This window comes from Lithohypha guttulata (genome assembly GCF_036872675.1).
Source record: "Lithohypha guttulata strain CCFEE 5908 chromosome Unknown scaffold_3, whole genome shotgun sequence".
Classification (NCBI taxonomy): domain Eukaryota; kingdom Fungi; phylum Ascomycota; class Eurotiomycetes; order Chaetothyriales; family Trichomeriaceae; genus Lithohypha; species Lithohypha guttulata.
This window is the reverse complement of record NW_027042752.1, coordinates 380,589-395,214: the sequence shown is the minus strand read 5'-3', so window position 1 is coordinate 395,214 and position 14,626 is coordinate 380,589. Positions and strand designations below refer to the sequence as shown.

The window sequence follows — 14,626 nt, the reverse complement described above, 5'->3', positions numbered from 1 at the left end:
ACCAAAACTTCATATGTCGACTCCATAAATTCTGCTGAACGGAGATTTACTTTGTGATGCTTGTATAAGGTTGATCATCGCAACCAATGGTTGCGAGATGGCCACGACTAAAAATGCCAGACAGGGCGAGGAGTGTGTGAATAACAGAATTTCTATGGTGGCATCAAATACTGACCGAGCCACAGCCTGTGGAAGTATGTGTTTTCTACGGACCGGAGAGACTCGTCTAACAACACCCAAGGACACGGGTAGAGAAAGTCAACGCTGAGCTGGTGACACTCACATATGGAACCATTGTCTCCCAGTTGGTGTCGGACTACGAAAACGATTATGCTCAAGTGAACCAACAACTCGACAAAATGGGCTACAATATTGGTGTTCGACTGATCGAGGATTTTCTCGCGAAAACAAGCATAGCCCGATGCAACAATTTCAAAGACACAGCAGACATGATTTCAAAGGTATACAGACCGCCAGAGTTGAGAACGTCAAATGACTTACAGAAACACAGATTGGCTTCAAGATCTTTCTGAACATTACACCGACAGTGACGAATTGGACGGCGGACAACAAATCGTTCTCGCTACTTTTTGATGAAAATCCTCTGGCTGATTTTGTGGAACTTCCAGACGACGGGAGAGCCCAAGATGAGCTTTGGTTCTCCAATATACTTTGCGGCGTCCTCAGGGGTGCTTTGGAGATGGTGAGTATGTCTGACTCTGTTTTCTCCATACTAAGCAGATACAGGTACAAATGTCTATAGAAGCACACTTTGTGAGTGATGTGCTCAGAGGTAACGATACCACGGAAATAAGGGTAACACTACTGAGATACACCGAGGACGAAATGCCGCCGGAGGAAGATTGAGAATCAAACGGACGACGTGAAGAGTACACTCTTCAGCTCTGTACCTCTTCCACCTGTCTCAGCACGACTTATCAGTCGAGGCTGAGAAATACATTCGCAAGGCTGGATTGAACAAAAGGGGTACAGCCCCTAATCCTAAGTGGCGAAGTATTTTACCAAGAGGACAGTATTTGCTATCCCATCATGACCGATTTTCCTGAGCATGTGGACAGGAGGCCTCATCAGGATGTGACCGTCGAATCTATACTCCTTATCTCTTTGCTATTGTTGCGATGTCTGCTCCTGAAGCTCAAGATTACGAGGTGTGAGTTGAGGTTACAGTATTGCCAAGAACCCCACCGTTCCAGCTTAGCGTGCCATACTTTACGCAATTTGATCCGAGTAGTGCAACGGACACACGCATACCTGGCTCTAAATCTGCGCAATCCTGAGACCAGCGTGCACTCCGCTGCCCAACTTGGGGCTCGAGGAGATCAACTGGCGGTAGGCGTGCGCATCCCAGCCTGCGCTTCACCTCCAGAAAATCCGTCGATCAGCATCTGCGCCATCATTGCCGTAGAGTAACTTGGTGCAGTTTCGACACTTTTCATCGCATACGAAGTGCAGCAAACAGAGCTTAACTAAGCACTCTTATCTGTCGAGGTGCAGACAGTACTTACACGCCACTTCGCCCATCGCATTACTGATTATTCTTAACCTCTCTTGTTCACGATTCCCCAAGCAGCAGGCTACTTCCAGTTCCTGCTTCTGCTAGTCCGCCTGCGATTTGCCTGACCGCGCCTGACCAAGACAATTTGCAAGATCTATTGGGCCCTGGTTTCTGCAGTCACGATTGCAGCCTGCCGTTCAGTACTTCTGTCGAGAATATCCGCTCACCTTTCAAGCCAGCATGCAGCTGGTGTTCTTCACCTGACGAACTTCGCGATCGCCGCGCCAACCACCAAGAGCAGCTTTGACTTACAGCCATCGATTCGACTTAGTTACACCTCAACTATCCTTGGCCTGCTTGGGCTCACTCTCACATCGACGTAGTGTGACTCTGGTAAATCCTCATAACGATTCGCAAAACCACAACTATGAGCATGGCAACTGCCAACCCTACTGCTGGTGGACCAGTAGGAGGCGGCATGATGATGATGAGCAATGGCAGTCCAGCCATGGGAGCGGTTACGGGCCTAGATCAATTAAAAACGTCGTTAAACCTCTACATATACGACTATCTCCTCAAGAATGGACATTACGATATTGCCCGCAGTGCATCTCAGGACAGTCGATTCGATTTCCCCACTGGTCCTAAAGCAAGTCCAGGACGTCGCAAGGACAACGACATGAATGGAGATATAGGGGATGGCATGGGCATGGACATGAACCCTAAAGACGACGCTCCAGACGATCTGCCTCGGCCAAAGGGTTGGGATGGAACTACACCTCACGGTTTTCTTTTTGAATGGTTCAGTATTTTCAACGACCTCTTTCAAGCTCATAGAAATCAAGCAGGCGCAAAGAATGCCGCAACACAATACTTATCACATGAAAAGGTATGTTTTAGCCAGTGCGTCGATACTGCGATTATTAACGTTCCGTAGAGTAACCAGCGATTGAGAGAGAGTCTCCAGAACCAGAACATAAACCGGCCGGCCATGAACCCAGCGATGTTGCAACAGATGCGAGCAGGAATGATGAACGGCAAAATGCAAAACCAAATGTATAGTCAACTTTCGAGCCGGATGAGAGGCTATTAATACTGACCGGGTCCCAGGACACCACAAGCAGCTCAGATGTTGCAACACCAAAAGCGACAACAAATGCAGATGCAGCAGCAGATGGCGCGTGCTGAGCAGGGTGATGGCGAAATGAATGGCGTTCGACCAGGAACACCTGCCGATGGTGACGCTACTGGATCCCCCTCCAAAAGGCCACGCATAGACAATGGCCAAGCCTTCCCGCAAGGCATGATGCCCAATGGACGTCCTGCTGGTGTGCCTGGTGGCCCGAACCAGGGCATGATGATACAGTCAGGCTTCCAACCTGGTATAGGCCAGCAGTTTCGACAGAATGGAACCATGCCTCCAAAAGGAATGCAGGTGAGTGAATGTGTATGGGTCGAGTCATCGAGCAGATACTGACGGAGTGAAGGCTGGGATGCCCAATGGCATGATGACTATGGCCAATGCTGGCTCACCCATGATGGGAGCTGGCATGAACCAATTCGCTGACGGCATGCAAATGGATATGTACAATCGTCAGAACATGCCTGGTGGTCAGCCAATGCAGACAGGTGGTGGTGCGCAGAGTGGCAATCATGCTCTACAGGATTATCAGATGCAACTCATGCTACTCGAGCAGCAGAATAAGAAACGGCTGATGATGGCAAGGCAAGAACAGCACGAGAACAACCCCGGCGCAACAGGTATGCCAGGAATCAATATGCCCTCAGGCATGTCACCGTCTGGCAGTCGAACTGGCAATTCTCCTAATCCAGGTAAGTCGTACTACTCAATGTTCTGACGAAGTATATGGCTCACTCCATCTAGCTGATATGGCTGGCCGATCTCCAGCCGCAATGAGCGCCTTCAATATGCAAGGTAACGACTTTAATGCAGGCATGTTCATGAACAAAGATCAACCTATGATGGGTGTTGGCCCTCAAGGTATGCGACCTCCGACTTCGAATATGCAGCAGGGTGGTCGACCAACCCAGTTTCAAGGTGGTCAGCCCATGCAGCAACAAGGATCTCAAACTGGTCAACAAATGGGCACGCCTGGACAGCGCAACGACATGCCACCCCCTCAGGCACCTGCTGGCGGCAACAGTGCTCAAAGAAATTCGGGCAACTCACCACCGACCCAGAACCAACCTCCCACACCCTCACAAACCAGTAAACCTAATCCCAAGAACAAGAAAAATGCGGCCAAGGATGACAATAAGAAACAGGTAAGTCATTCTGCCATATGCAGAACAAACAGAGCTGACCACATCTCCAATAGCGACCGACCAAGAAGGGTTCAATGGCCACCACACAAGGTTCAGATGACAACCCTCCAGCTACGCCGACGCCTTCGACACCAATTACCCCGAACAATCCTGGAATGAATGCTGCCGCCAAGGCACAGCCTGGAATGCAACCATCAAACCAAGGTCAGCAAAACAACCTAATGAACCAGCAGATGCAGCAGAACGACATGAACAATTTTAACTTTGGAACCGACTCTACCAGTACTGGGACAGAACCTTTCAACCTGGATTTCAGCACACTAGAAAATGCCGAAGTGCTGGAAAATTTTGACTTCGATAGCTTTTTGAATACATCTGCCGACGATACCTTCAACTTCACTAACGACATTGAGCTTAGTGGGGATTTCGGCATGGGACAGGGAGATTAGTAGCTTGCCACTAGCCCCCTGGACGTCGACCGTTGATTGCGATGCGTGTTATTGATTGTTCTTTCTAGCGTTATTGGAACCATGTCTATGAAATGTGATAGGGTAATGGTGGCACTGTTCATATACTGCTAATGTTGAGATCGATACCCATTGGTGTTACGATGGCCATGTGCTGAGCACGTTGGACGTACGGAAGTAAATTTTGTGATTTAATACATTGCGTCGAAACAGGTTTGCCTGTTTGGCCACTTTCCAGAAGTCTATGAAATCTGCAGGATTGAACTGATCGGTTGTACGAGAATCAGGTAATCCCATCATAGCTAACATAGAGATCTCTAGGAACTTTCGACACAAGGTAAGTGGTGATCTACCAAATCTTGTGTCAGCTTCTTGGAAAGCGCGTCAGCTCGAACACAACCTCGGTCATCACATTCACCTCGACGTTGCACGGCCCTTGCGACTTCTCTGGTCATGGCTAGATCAACGCTCCTTCTAGCCACGATATACGACCTGAACACCTTCCAGAACACGCATTTTGTGCTCCGTTGGAGTGCAGCTTCCATTCCACGATCCAAGTAAGCAGTATGCCGGTTGGAGTTGAGATCAGTCTCGTGCCTTTGAAGATCTTTCCGTCACTCCTTAGATGCTGTCGCCTGTTTCGTGATTCAATATGCGTTACCTCAATTGGGACATCCTCATCTTCCCAGACGACACCAAGGTGCCCGTGCAAGAATTTGACGTTAAATGTCAAGCCTTGCCTGCAGCAAGTGGTAATATCTTCGAAGCAGTATTAGTTTTACTGCTGACGCCTATCTAGATACTCCATTATCTCCCAAACTGATTAACGCCGCCGGCAATGACTACAACTCATCTATCACTCAAACACCAACTATGACATGCTTCATCGCTAGCTTGGACGCTGGTCACGCCTTTCGGGTCTCTGTGCATAGCTGGGAAAAGCCTAGACCATCGTCTTTACTTTCGAGCTTCAAGCCAGCACCAGAACGAATCACTTTCGAAGCAAAGCTTTTTATCGATGGAACGTTGAAGGCACAGCGCTGGCTAAGACAAAACAGTACCTGGCCTGAGGTCATCAGTAGGTGGATAGAGTCAGGAGCAGACACGAGCTAATGAATGGTAGGTGATACCAGCACGCCGTTGACCGAGTTTCCCACAGATCTGCGATTTCCTCCCTTCCACTCCGAGATCTTGCAGCAATCCCACTGGGATGCAGGAGATGGCCTCGGTCGCATTCGTCTCGTTATCGCAGAAGGTATTGCGCGACCAGACGTGAATTCCGATATACTCGCATTCCGTAGACTTCGGGACGTTGTGGCATTCTCGTTCCAGCATGCTCCTCAACACATCCTCGACCACTCTGGCATTGCCTGGCCTAACGCTCGCATGTTCCAGAAAAAGATCCTGCCAAAACCACAGTCTGATTTCCAGGCTCACGCACATTCACCCCAGCGATCGGGCAAGCAATATGCACAAACCCCTATGCCAATACCAGGCAGCATGCACGCATCAGCCTCCTGGTCCTCAGCACAGGCTCTGGTTGCGGATGATCCCTTTGTAGGGCCTTCAGTAACGGCTAAGAGCTTCTTTGAACGATCTCAGCGAAAGGCCCATACAGATGTCTCCATGTCCGATTATCCTACTAAAAAGAACGAGAGCGAAATGTCGGATGTCGCCATACAGCCACCGAATTTCCAACAACAAGTGGGCCGCGCAAACGTCGAGGAGATAATTCGTGCACTCACACCATCCAAACGTGCCGCTCTGCTGCATGCGTTATCACCTTCAGATAGACCTGAGGTCTTAGGGGTCGGTGCTGTCCCAAATAGCCGAGTCATGTCTATCAAGAGCCTGGACAAACAAACACTGCAAGCACGCTCTGTTCCTGGAACACGCAAATCGTCACTTAGCAGTCGCTCAACCTCTGGCAACTCTACAGCCATGTCGTGGGACGAATCACCAACTCTAGGAGACTTGTGGTCTAGCAGTAGCAAGGAATTTCCCGGATTGCTCCCCAGTCTACAGAAGTCTGGCACAAGCGAAAGGTCAACATCTTGCGGATCGAAGCGCAGACGAACATTGTCACCGCCAACGGTGCTTCAATTAACCACTGACAGCCTACCTGCAAGTATCAGGGGAATGTCAACATCGCCATGCAAGAAGTCACCGACGCCGAAGAAGGCCAATCAAAGGAGTGTTGCGGAGAAGCAGTCGGATAGTAGCGAGGAAGACGAAGACGGCACTATTGAGGTCACGCATTGAATAAATGTCCCAGTAGAATGCAGCAGTATGGAGAATATCGCGCTATCAAAGGTTACGTACGCATACGATACTACACGATCTGCATCACGAGTACGAGTCTCGTCCTCGCACATTAAGGAAGAGACAGCTGAGTATAGAGTATACAACCATACTACACTATTATGTGTGGTAGCACTGCACATACTCATGTCAATGCTAGCATTCTGATCGGCTGTTCGCACCTCCGATGGTCGGCAGGACTTCTGCTTACGACGCTCATCCCACCAGCAAACTTCAGTCCTCTTTCTTCCAAGAGCAGGATGGCTATTGATAAAACCCTGAGCTTTCGATAGGATATACACTGTAACAGAGCAAACGAATTGTCTGCCTGCGCCTATCTGCTTGATTCGAGTGCTCGGCTTTCTTCTGCAGGGACCGACATGTATTTTCTCAGAAGCTTTACCCCACACTTTTGATCTGCACAGTGATGTCCGAGTACCTGAGCAAAAACAAGCGTACTGCGGGAAAGACCCTAGCCGTTGCAATTGTGGGTGTGACATTTTTCTTCAAATACTACTCGTAGCAGACGTTTTCATGACTCACCTAAGCGCAAGAACGGTCTGCAGACCTTACCCAGCTAATTCCTCCTTCTACTTTCATGGTCAACGACACTAGAACACACTAGTAAACATGCCTATGCTGAAAGAGCCCTGGAAGAAGTACCGCAAGTTCAAACCTCTAGACCTACCAAATCGACAGTGGCCTTCGAGGACGAACGACAAACCTCCAAGGTGGCTCGCAACGGACCTGCGCGATGGCAACCAGTCGCTCGTCGATCCTATGGACGGCGAACAGAAACTTCGTTTCTTCAAGATGCTGGTAGAGATTGGCTACAAGGAGATTGAAGTTTCGTTCCCCTCTGCGTCGCAGACCGACTTTGACTTCACACGCAGTCTGTTTGAGACACCGGGTGTTGTACCTGACGATGTATGGCTACAAGTTCTTTCACCTTGCAGAGAAGAGTTGATCAAGAGGACTGTGGAGAGCTTGAAGGGTGCAAACAAGGCTATTTTACATCTATACCTCGCTACCTCCGAATGCTTTCAGAGGATAGTGTTTGGAATGACAGAGGATCAATCGGTAGAACTGGCCGTCAAGTGTACGAAATATGCAAGATCGATCACGAAGGACGACCCAAGCACGCAAGGCACACAATGGCAGTATGAGTTTTCACCAGAGACATTCTCAGATAGCTCACCTGAGTTTGTGGTAAGGATATGTGAGGCTGTGAAAGCTGCTTGGGAGCCTACAGAAGACAACCCTATCATTTTCAACCTGCCTGCAACAGTCGAGATGAGCACACCAAACGTGTATGCCGATCAAATCGAATATTTTTGCACGAACATGACGGAACGAAAGAAGTTCTGCGTCTCTGTACATCCCCACAACGACCGAGGTTGCGCTGTTGCTGCTGCTGAGTTGGCACAGATGGCTGGCGCTGAAAGAGTTGAAGGCACTCTATTCGGCAATGGCGAAAGGACAGGCAACGTGGATTTGGTTACTCTGGCTTTGAACCTGTACACGCAAGGTGTGTATCCCGAAGTCGACTTTAGTGATATCAACAAGATCATCAAAGTGGTTGAAGAGTCGAACAAAATACCTGTGAATGAGAGGTGGCCATACGGTGGACAACTAGTGGTTTGTGCTTTCTCTGGATCACATCAAGATGCTATCAAGAAAGGCTTCCAGACCCGCAGAATGGAGGGCAACGACCCAGAACATCCGTGGCAGATGCCATATCTTCCCCTCGATCCACAGGATATTGGTCGGACTTACGAGGCTGTCATCCGTGTCAACTCACAGTCTGGCAAGGGTGGAGTTGCTTGGATTATCATGAACTCTCTTGGTCTGGACCTGCCAAGAGGCCTGCAAGTCACTTTCAGCAGGATCATTCAGAAGGAGGCCGATGCGAAAGGCCGCGAACTATTGCCAAGGGAGATTGCACATCTCTTCGAGGAGGCATACCATCTCAAGCGCAACCCCAGATTCACCCTTATCGACTACAATATCACGGCCGTTCGAAGTGACGCTGACAAGACAAGCGTCGGCCAGCCACCTCAGACTGCTATGCCTGCACAAAATACGTCCAGCAATAAACGACAATTTGCGGGTGTCATCGCTATTGACGGTGTACAACACCCTCTTGTCGGTGTTGGTACCGGTGCTATCTCTTCCCTGGCTAATGCTCTGCACTCTCTCGGCATCGACCTTGACGTCGCAGACTACAAGGAACACTCTCTCAGTGCCGGAAAAGACGCCAACAGCGCAGGGAAGGACGTCAAGGCAGCCACATACATCGAATGCATGGTAAGTGGTAATCCACAAGAAAAGGTCTGGGGCGTCGGTATCCACGAAGACGTGGTACAAGCCTCCCTGATTGCCCTGCTATCTGCAGCCTCAAGCTTCTTAACCAGCAGAGTGTCGACACCAAAACCGTTCAAGCCAAGACATATGCGAGACTTCAGCCAAAGCGAGATACATGCCTTGGAGCAGCTGAACCTTCCGGGCAATCAGAGCCCCTTGAGAGAGATGATGACGCCTAAGGCTGAGTTGAATACCAGTCCGTTGGCTACTGTACGGCCTGGTCAGGTCAACTTTGAGAAGCTTGAGGAGGCTGCGTGGAAGGAGGAAGAGTCGAATGGGTTGAAAGTGAATGGGACGCATTGAGTCAGCTTCACTGCAGAGTATGACATTGGTGTGCGAAGAAAAGTTATGATAGTACCTGCGAATTGCGAGGATGAGGTGCAGGAACAATTCAGCCATTGGTTGAAGGTATGTCAAGAAGTACGTCAAGTGAGTCAATTTGCTGTTAGGTATAAAGCGATGTCCACATAAGCAAGTTTGTGTTGTGTGAGCGGCAGTCTGGCTTCATAGTACCACATTTGTTTCCTGACTCAGTCTAAATCTCCCATAGCCGGAGTGCTAAGCGTATCGTAGAGACTACACACTTAGGATGTACATTGACATCACACCGTAACACCAAGCGACGGAAGGAAATCTGTGAAGGAGAAACCCATCTGCCATTTACTACAGCCTATCAACAACTACACCCAATTGTACCAAGTCACCCTCACACAACCCCTTGTCCTGCCTCGCACATCATCTAGCCAATAACCCAGTTTAACTCTCCACTTTACAGCTCTCCTCTATCTAGCAAACACAGTTCTTACACATCTTAAGCACCGGAACCAACCAGCACACGCCAGCCTTCTTCTTCCCGCACTCGTGTAGAGTATCCATACATTTCCCCATAGACATTCCGGCGGGAAGCTCCTCCCAGTCGGATTTGGCGTCGGCTTGGACGTGTACGTGTGGTGCAGGCATGGTTGTGGCGGTAGTTGTGTTGACGGGGATCGTGGCGGTGACGAGGGTGGTTGGGATGGAGAGGATGGGGAGGGCGGTGAAGATGGCTTTGGAGATGTTCTTGGTGGCCGTGATGTGAGTGGTTGCTGTGTTTAGGGAAGGGACAGAGAGAATAGGAAGATCGGTGAAGACGGCACTGGAGATGTTTGCGGTCTTGGTGGTATTGAAGAGGGGTTGTATGAGGTCTGAGGGTGTTGCAGCGGCTGAAGCGATGCTGGAGAGGGCGAGTATGGTAGCGGCTGCTGAGGCCGTGGTTGATGTGAATTTCATGTTTGATGTGGTGTGATGTTGATGGAATGTCTTTTTCTTCTGGCTTGAGTTAGATAAGGCTGGGGTTGTTCGGTTATCGGAAGTGCTGCTTACTGTCGTCTTGTCTTGTGTTGCTGTAGTGGTTAGTTGCTTTTGGCGAGTACGTAGTATCTGTCTCAGTTGTCCAGCAGAAAAGCTCGAGGAGAAGCGCAGGACTTATACCCTGTGCAGGTCCTCATCTGTTGATGCCTGTGCATTATGCTTTGCACTTGAGAAAAAGCACTCAGTTGGTGCACAGTTTCTGCTGTATGGTTGATGATGAGTTCACATTCAGTGGAAAATTTATGTGCTCAATAGCTGCCTAACCAGTCGAGAACCGAGAGAAAGCAATGAAGGCGTGGTAGCTTTTCACGTTCTGCGTAGCACCTACCCTTCGGTTTTGTCGACCATACCAATTGAACATTATGAATCATTTATTTGGAAGCTTAATTCCACGGAATGTCTTGCAAAGATGGTCATAGCCGATCTTGAGCCTTTTTCGTAGCATTGCTACCGCCATGTTCATAAATCCTGCTGGTCAAGGTCGTTGCTCAGAATAGAACGTCGTCAAGTCGCAAACACCAGGAGTATGCATGCGTCTCGACTCTTGAGCATTTGAAATAGATAATTGCCGGTTTCATTCGATAGATTGGGCCAGTCTTAAGGCTACAGGAAAGACTAGAATCAACAAATGACGTCGATTGTTTACTCGAACTGATGCCGCGGTCGACTTGGCCGGAGATCATGGTATCAACATATACACAGCATATACTATACACCTTCACACCATCCTAACTCAGTTGTATCTATACTTTACAAGTTTAAACCCTGACGACAAGAAGAACCGTGACAATGGCGTGTCCCAAGGAGACCAACAACCGAGCCCTCAATGGCAAGTTCGTCATGAACAAGAGCCTCTCCGACAACCTAGACTCGATGCTCGCCTTACAAGGACTCTCGTGGTTCACGCGTAAAGCAATCTCTTTCGCAACGGTCACACTCACCATCAAAGAGTATCAAGACGACAAATCACTCTACCACATCGATATCTCCTCCAACGCTTCGGGGTTGAGCACAACGCAGGAGAACAGAACAATGGATTGGGAGGACCGACCACACAAAGACAAGATCTTCGGAAACGTAAAAGGTCGGTCGCGGCTAGTCAAATTGTCAACTACAGCCTTTGAGCCGTGCGAACCATACAACGAATCCGATACACAGTTTCTACAGGGCAAGATCTTGAAGGATGGAACAACGGCGAGCAAGTTCTTGGAGGACGAAGTGGTGCAGAGTTATGTCAAGAACCAGGATGCTGGGCACGGGTGGTCAGCAGAGCAGGTATGGAACTTCGAAGAGGTTCAGGGGAAGAGGTACTATACCAGACGGATTGTGTCACGAAGTAGTGACGGGACCAAAAGCGAGAGGGTGAGGCTCGTATACGACTACCTTGGCGTCACGAAAGAGGAGGACGATGGGCTGGCATATGGCGAGGAATGAATGCATGGTCGGACAAACAATGCAGACGAGAGACTGGATGAGGACGGACTCGTGTATGGCCACGCCGACATGGAGGCCGAAACTGCATCGAGAGATGTGCCACACGAAGGAGAGGAGCTTGCCTATGGTGTTGCTGAGATGAGTATCAACACTAAGACGCCGATCGACTGGAGTGTGGACATAGGTAGCAGGACAAATTATGGGTCGACTCGCGATGCTGGAATCTCGAGAGACTTCGAAATCGAGTTCATGGACGTGGTGCCGCCAATGGACAGTGAGACAGAAGATGAAGCTGATGATAGCGGCACGATTACAGATGATTATGATGCGGATAGCTCAGAGGCAGAACATGGCCCACGACCGGTATTCAACCGCGAGCGGTATGGATCAGTTACAGGTGGTTTGTCAGAATTGTCTTTATGGGACACCGCGATTTGTGTTGGTTTTAGTTATGCTTTCCTGTACAGCTGACTAGATGGCCGGTCGGATCCTGGTGAAGAGGAAGCCGGTGCTGGCATTGTGCATGTCAACTTCAGCGCTTGAGGACAATTTTATCCGAACGTTTAATTCCTGATTAGTCCTTGTATAAATTCTATTGTCGTAGGGTGATCAACATCGTATTGCGATTGACGGACATGGCCGTCACGTATCAGCTCGGAGAGAAGAGCAGACGCACCACGATTTTTCGAGATCCGGGGTAAGTTTTAATTTGCTGAGCTGATATTTACGGGCTCCTCCTTCCGCTTACCTCGGTGGAAGTGAGCAGGCCTTTCCGATTTTCGCTAGCTTCGTGTCGACTGAGGTCAGTCAGGTCAGGTCTCCGCATTACAAAACTGCTCTGAGGCTCGTCGTCTGAGTACCTGTTGCAGGGTTTTTAATAGCTCAGAACAGCAGGAAGCACGTACAGCGCACAGATTTTGGTTGTTAATTCGTCTCTGCTGACCTGGCGGCCCGATACACGTCTGCTCACTATGGCAGCTCGTCGAACGCTCCTACGCACAATCCCCGCATTGACCGCACGCAGAGCATCACCTCAGATTTCTAGAGTAGTCCTCTCAAGAATGTCTTCATCAAACCAGACAGCAAAGCGCAGGCTTCATGCTACAGCTTCGCAACTCCAGCAGGCGCAAGCCTATGCTGAAGGTGTATCCACTGCTGACTACCCTATGAACCACGAAGCTATCGAGAACCCTCCAGACACAGCAAACTTCCTCAACAACGAGTTCGTCCCTTCGCAAACTTCACAATGGATTGACCTCAACGATCCCGCAACGAACAACCTAGTTACACGCGTCCCACAGTCGACCGAACAAGAGCTCAAAGCCGCTGTCGATTCTGCACAAAAAGCCTTCCCAGCATGGAGAGCCACCAGTATAATGCACAAGCAGCAAATCATGTTCAAATTGGCCTCGCTAGTACGGGAGAACATGGACAGACTGGCAGCAAGCATTACTCTCGAGCAAGGCAAGACCTTTGCTGATGCAAAGGGTGATGTTTTGCGTGGACTGCAGGTCGTCGAAACTGCCTGTGGTATCACTACACAGCTCACTGGTGAAGTCATCGAGGTCGCTAAAGATATGGAGACACGCTCCTACCGTGAACCTCTCGGTGTTGTGGCTGCTATCTGTCCTTTCAACTTCCCTGCTATGATTCCGCTCTGGTCCGTCCCTCTTGCCACAGTCACTGGTAACTGCCTGATCCTCAAGCCTTCGGAACGAGATCCTGGTGCTGCAATGATCATTGCCGAACTCTGCAAAAAGGCTGGCTTCCCAGATGGTGTCGTCAATATTGTCCACGGCTCCGCAAAGACTGTCGATTTCATCATCGACGACCCCGCTATCAAAGCTATCTCTTTCGTCGGCTCAAATAAGGCAGGCGAGTATATCTTCACCAGAGGCAGTGCTCAAGGCAAGCGTGTTCAAGCCAATCTTGGTGCTAAGAACCATGCTATCGTCCTAGAAGACTGCAACAAGAACCACGCCCTGAACTCGATCGCAGGCGCTGCTTTTGGTGCTGCTGGTCAGCGATGTATGGCTCTCAGCACTCTCGTTCTGGTTGGCGAGACACAAAACTGGGTAGAGGAGCTGGCAGAAAGAGCTAAGGCACTCAAGATCAATGGTGGCTTTGAGCCTGATGCAGATCTCGGTCCACTGATCAGCCCAGAAAGCAAGAAGCGAGTAGAAAGTCTCATTGCTTCTGCAGAGGAAGAGGGTGCAACTATTCTGCTTGACGGCAGAGGACAAGCACCAGAGAAATATCCCAACGGCAACTGGGTAAGTACTTTCTCACAATATGTCACCTCTACACTTTGCTAACATCGTCCCTACAGGTCGGTCCAACCATCATCACCAACGTCAAACCACACATGAAATGCTACACAGAAGAAATCTTCGGCCCAGTCCTCGTCTGCCTCAACGTCGCCACAATCGACGAAGCCATCGACCTCGTCAACGCCAACGAATACGGAAACGGCGCTGCAGTATTCACCCGATCCGGCTCAACAGCAACCCGGTTCCAGAAAGAGATGGAAGCTGGCCAGTTAGGTATCAACGTTCCTATCCCAGTCCCACTACCAATGTTCAGCTTTACCGGTAATAAGAAATCAGTCGCTGGAACTGGTGCATCAAACTTTTATGGAAAGGACGGTTTGAGGTTTTATACCCAATGGAAGACGGTGACGAGCTTGTGGAGAGCAGAAGATGCGACAGGTACTAAGAGCAGTGTGAATATGCCGAGGTTGGAGTAGGAGATGTTGTGGTTGGTAGGACTGGTATATTTGGCACATAGATTGGCATTACTTGATTGTTATTTCCAAGGCTCTAAAAGCAGCAGTGTATGATGATGGCAGACTTAGCATAAGCGTAAAGATTATGGATGTTCTTCTGTTGTGATCGCGTCAAGCAGATTC

General features: G+C 49.5%; 7 protein-coding genes across 7 annotated transcripts; 6 read left to right on the top strand and 1 right to left on the bottom strand.

The window, feature by feature from the left end:
• Positions 1-1,943: 1,943 nt before the first annotated feature.
• LTR64_003922 (uncharacterized protein) lies at positions 1,944-4,251 on the top strand (the record flags this gene model as incomplete). The annotated part of the gene is made up of 6 exons (XM_064898272.1): positions 1,944-2,405; positions 2,454-2,572; positions 2,627-2,951; positions 3,004-3,349; positions 3,402-3,802; positions 3,856-4,251. 6 exons carry the CDS (start codon positions 1,944-1,946, stop codon positions 4,249-4,251), a joined length of 2,049 nt encoding a protein of 682 aa, XP_064754229.1.
• A 670-nt stretch (positions 4,252-4,921) lies between these two features.
• Positions 4,922-6,531, top strand: LTR64_003921 (uncharacterized protein; the record flags this gene model as incomplete). Its single annotated transcript, XM_064898271.1, has 3 exons — positions 4,922-5,021; positions 5,069-5,347; positions 5,393-6,531. The coding sequence occupies 3 exons, from the start codon at positions 4,922-4,924 to the stop codon at positions 6,529-6,531; spliced, it is 1,518 nt and encodes a 505-aa protein (XP_064754228.1).
• A 669-nt stretch (positions 6,532-7,200) lies between these two features.
• LEU4 (2-isopropylmalate synthase (Alpha-isopropylmalate synthase) (Alpha-IPM synthetase)) lies at positions 7,201-9,237 on the top strand (the record flags this gene model as incomplete). Its single annotated transcript, XM_064898270.1, has 1 exon — positions 7,201-9,237. One exon carries the CDS (start codon positions 7,201-7,203, stop codon positions 9,235-9,237), a length of 2,037 nt encoding a protein of 678 aa, XP_064754227.1.
• Positions 9,238-9,720: 483 nt separating this feature from the next.
• Positions 9,721-10,203, bottom strand: LTR64_003919 (uncharacterized protein; the record flags this gene model as incomplete). Its single annotated transcript, XM_064898269.1, has 1 exon — positions 9,721-10,203. The coding sequence occupies one exon, from the start codon at positions 10,201-10,203 to the stop codon at positions 9,721-9,723; it is 483 nt and encodes a 160-aa protein (XP_064754226.1).
• Positions 10,204-11,073: 870 nt separating this feature from the next.
• Positions 11,074-11,718, top strand: LTR64_003918 (uncharacterized protein; the record flags this gene model as incomplete). The annotated part of the gene is made up of 1 exon (XM_064898268.1): positions 11,074-11,718. One exon carries the CDS (start codon positions 11,074-11,076, stop codon positions 11,716-11,718), a length of 645 nt encoding a protein of 214 aa, XP_064754225.1.
• A 69-nt stretch (positions 11,719-11,787) lies between these two features.
• Positions 11,788-12,261, top strand: LTR64_003917 (uncharacterized protein; the record flags this gene model as incomplete). The annotated part of the gene is made up of 2 exons (XM_064898267.1): positions 11,788-12,118; positions 12,194-12,261. 2 exons carry the CDS (start codon positions 11,788-11,790, stop codon positions 12,259-12,261), a joined length of 399 nt encoding a protein of 132 aa, XP_064754224.1.
• Positions 12,262-12,779: 518 nt separating this feature from the next.
• Positions 12,780-14,464, top strand: ALD6 (aldehyde dehydrogenase (NADP(+)) ald6; the record flags this gene model as incomplete). The annotated part of the gene is made up of 2 exons (XM_064898266.1): positions 12,780-13,991; positions 14,048-14,464. The coding sequence occupies 2 exons, from the start codon at positions 12,780-12,782 to the stop codon at positions 14,462-14,464; spliced, it is 1,629 nt and encodes a 542-aa protein (XP_064754223.1).
• Positions 14,465-14,626: the final 162 nt, after the last annotated feature.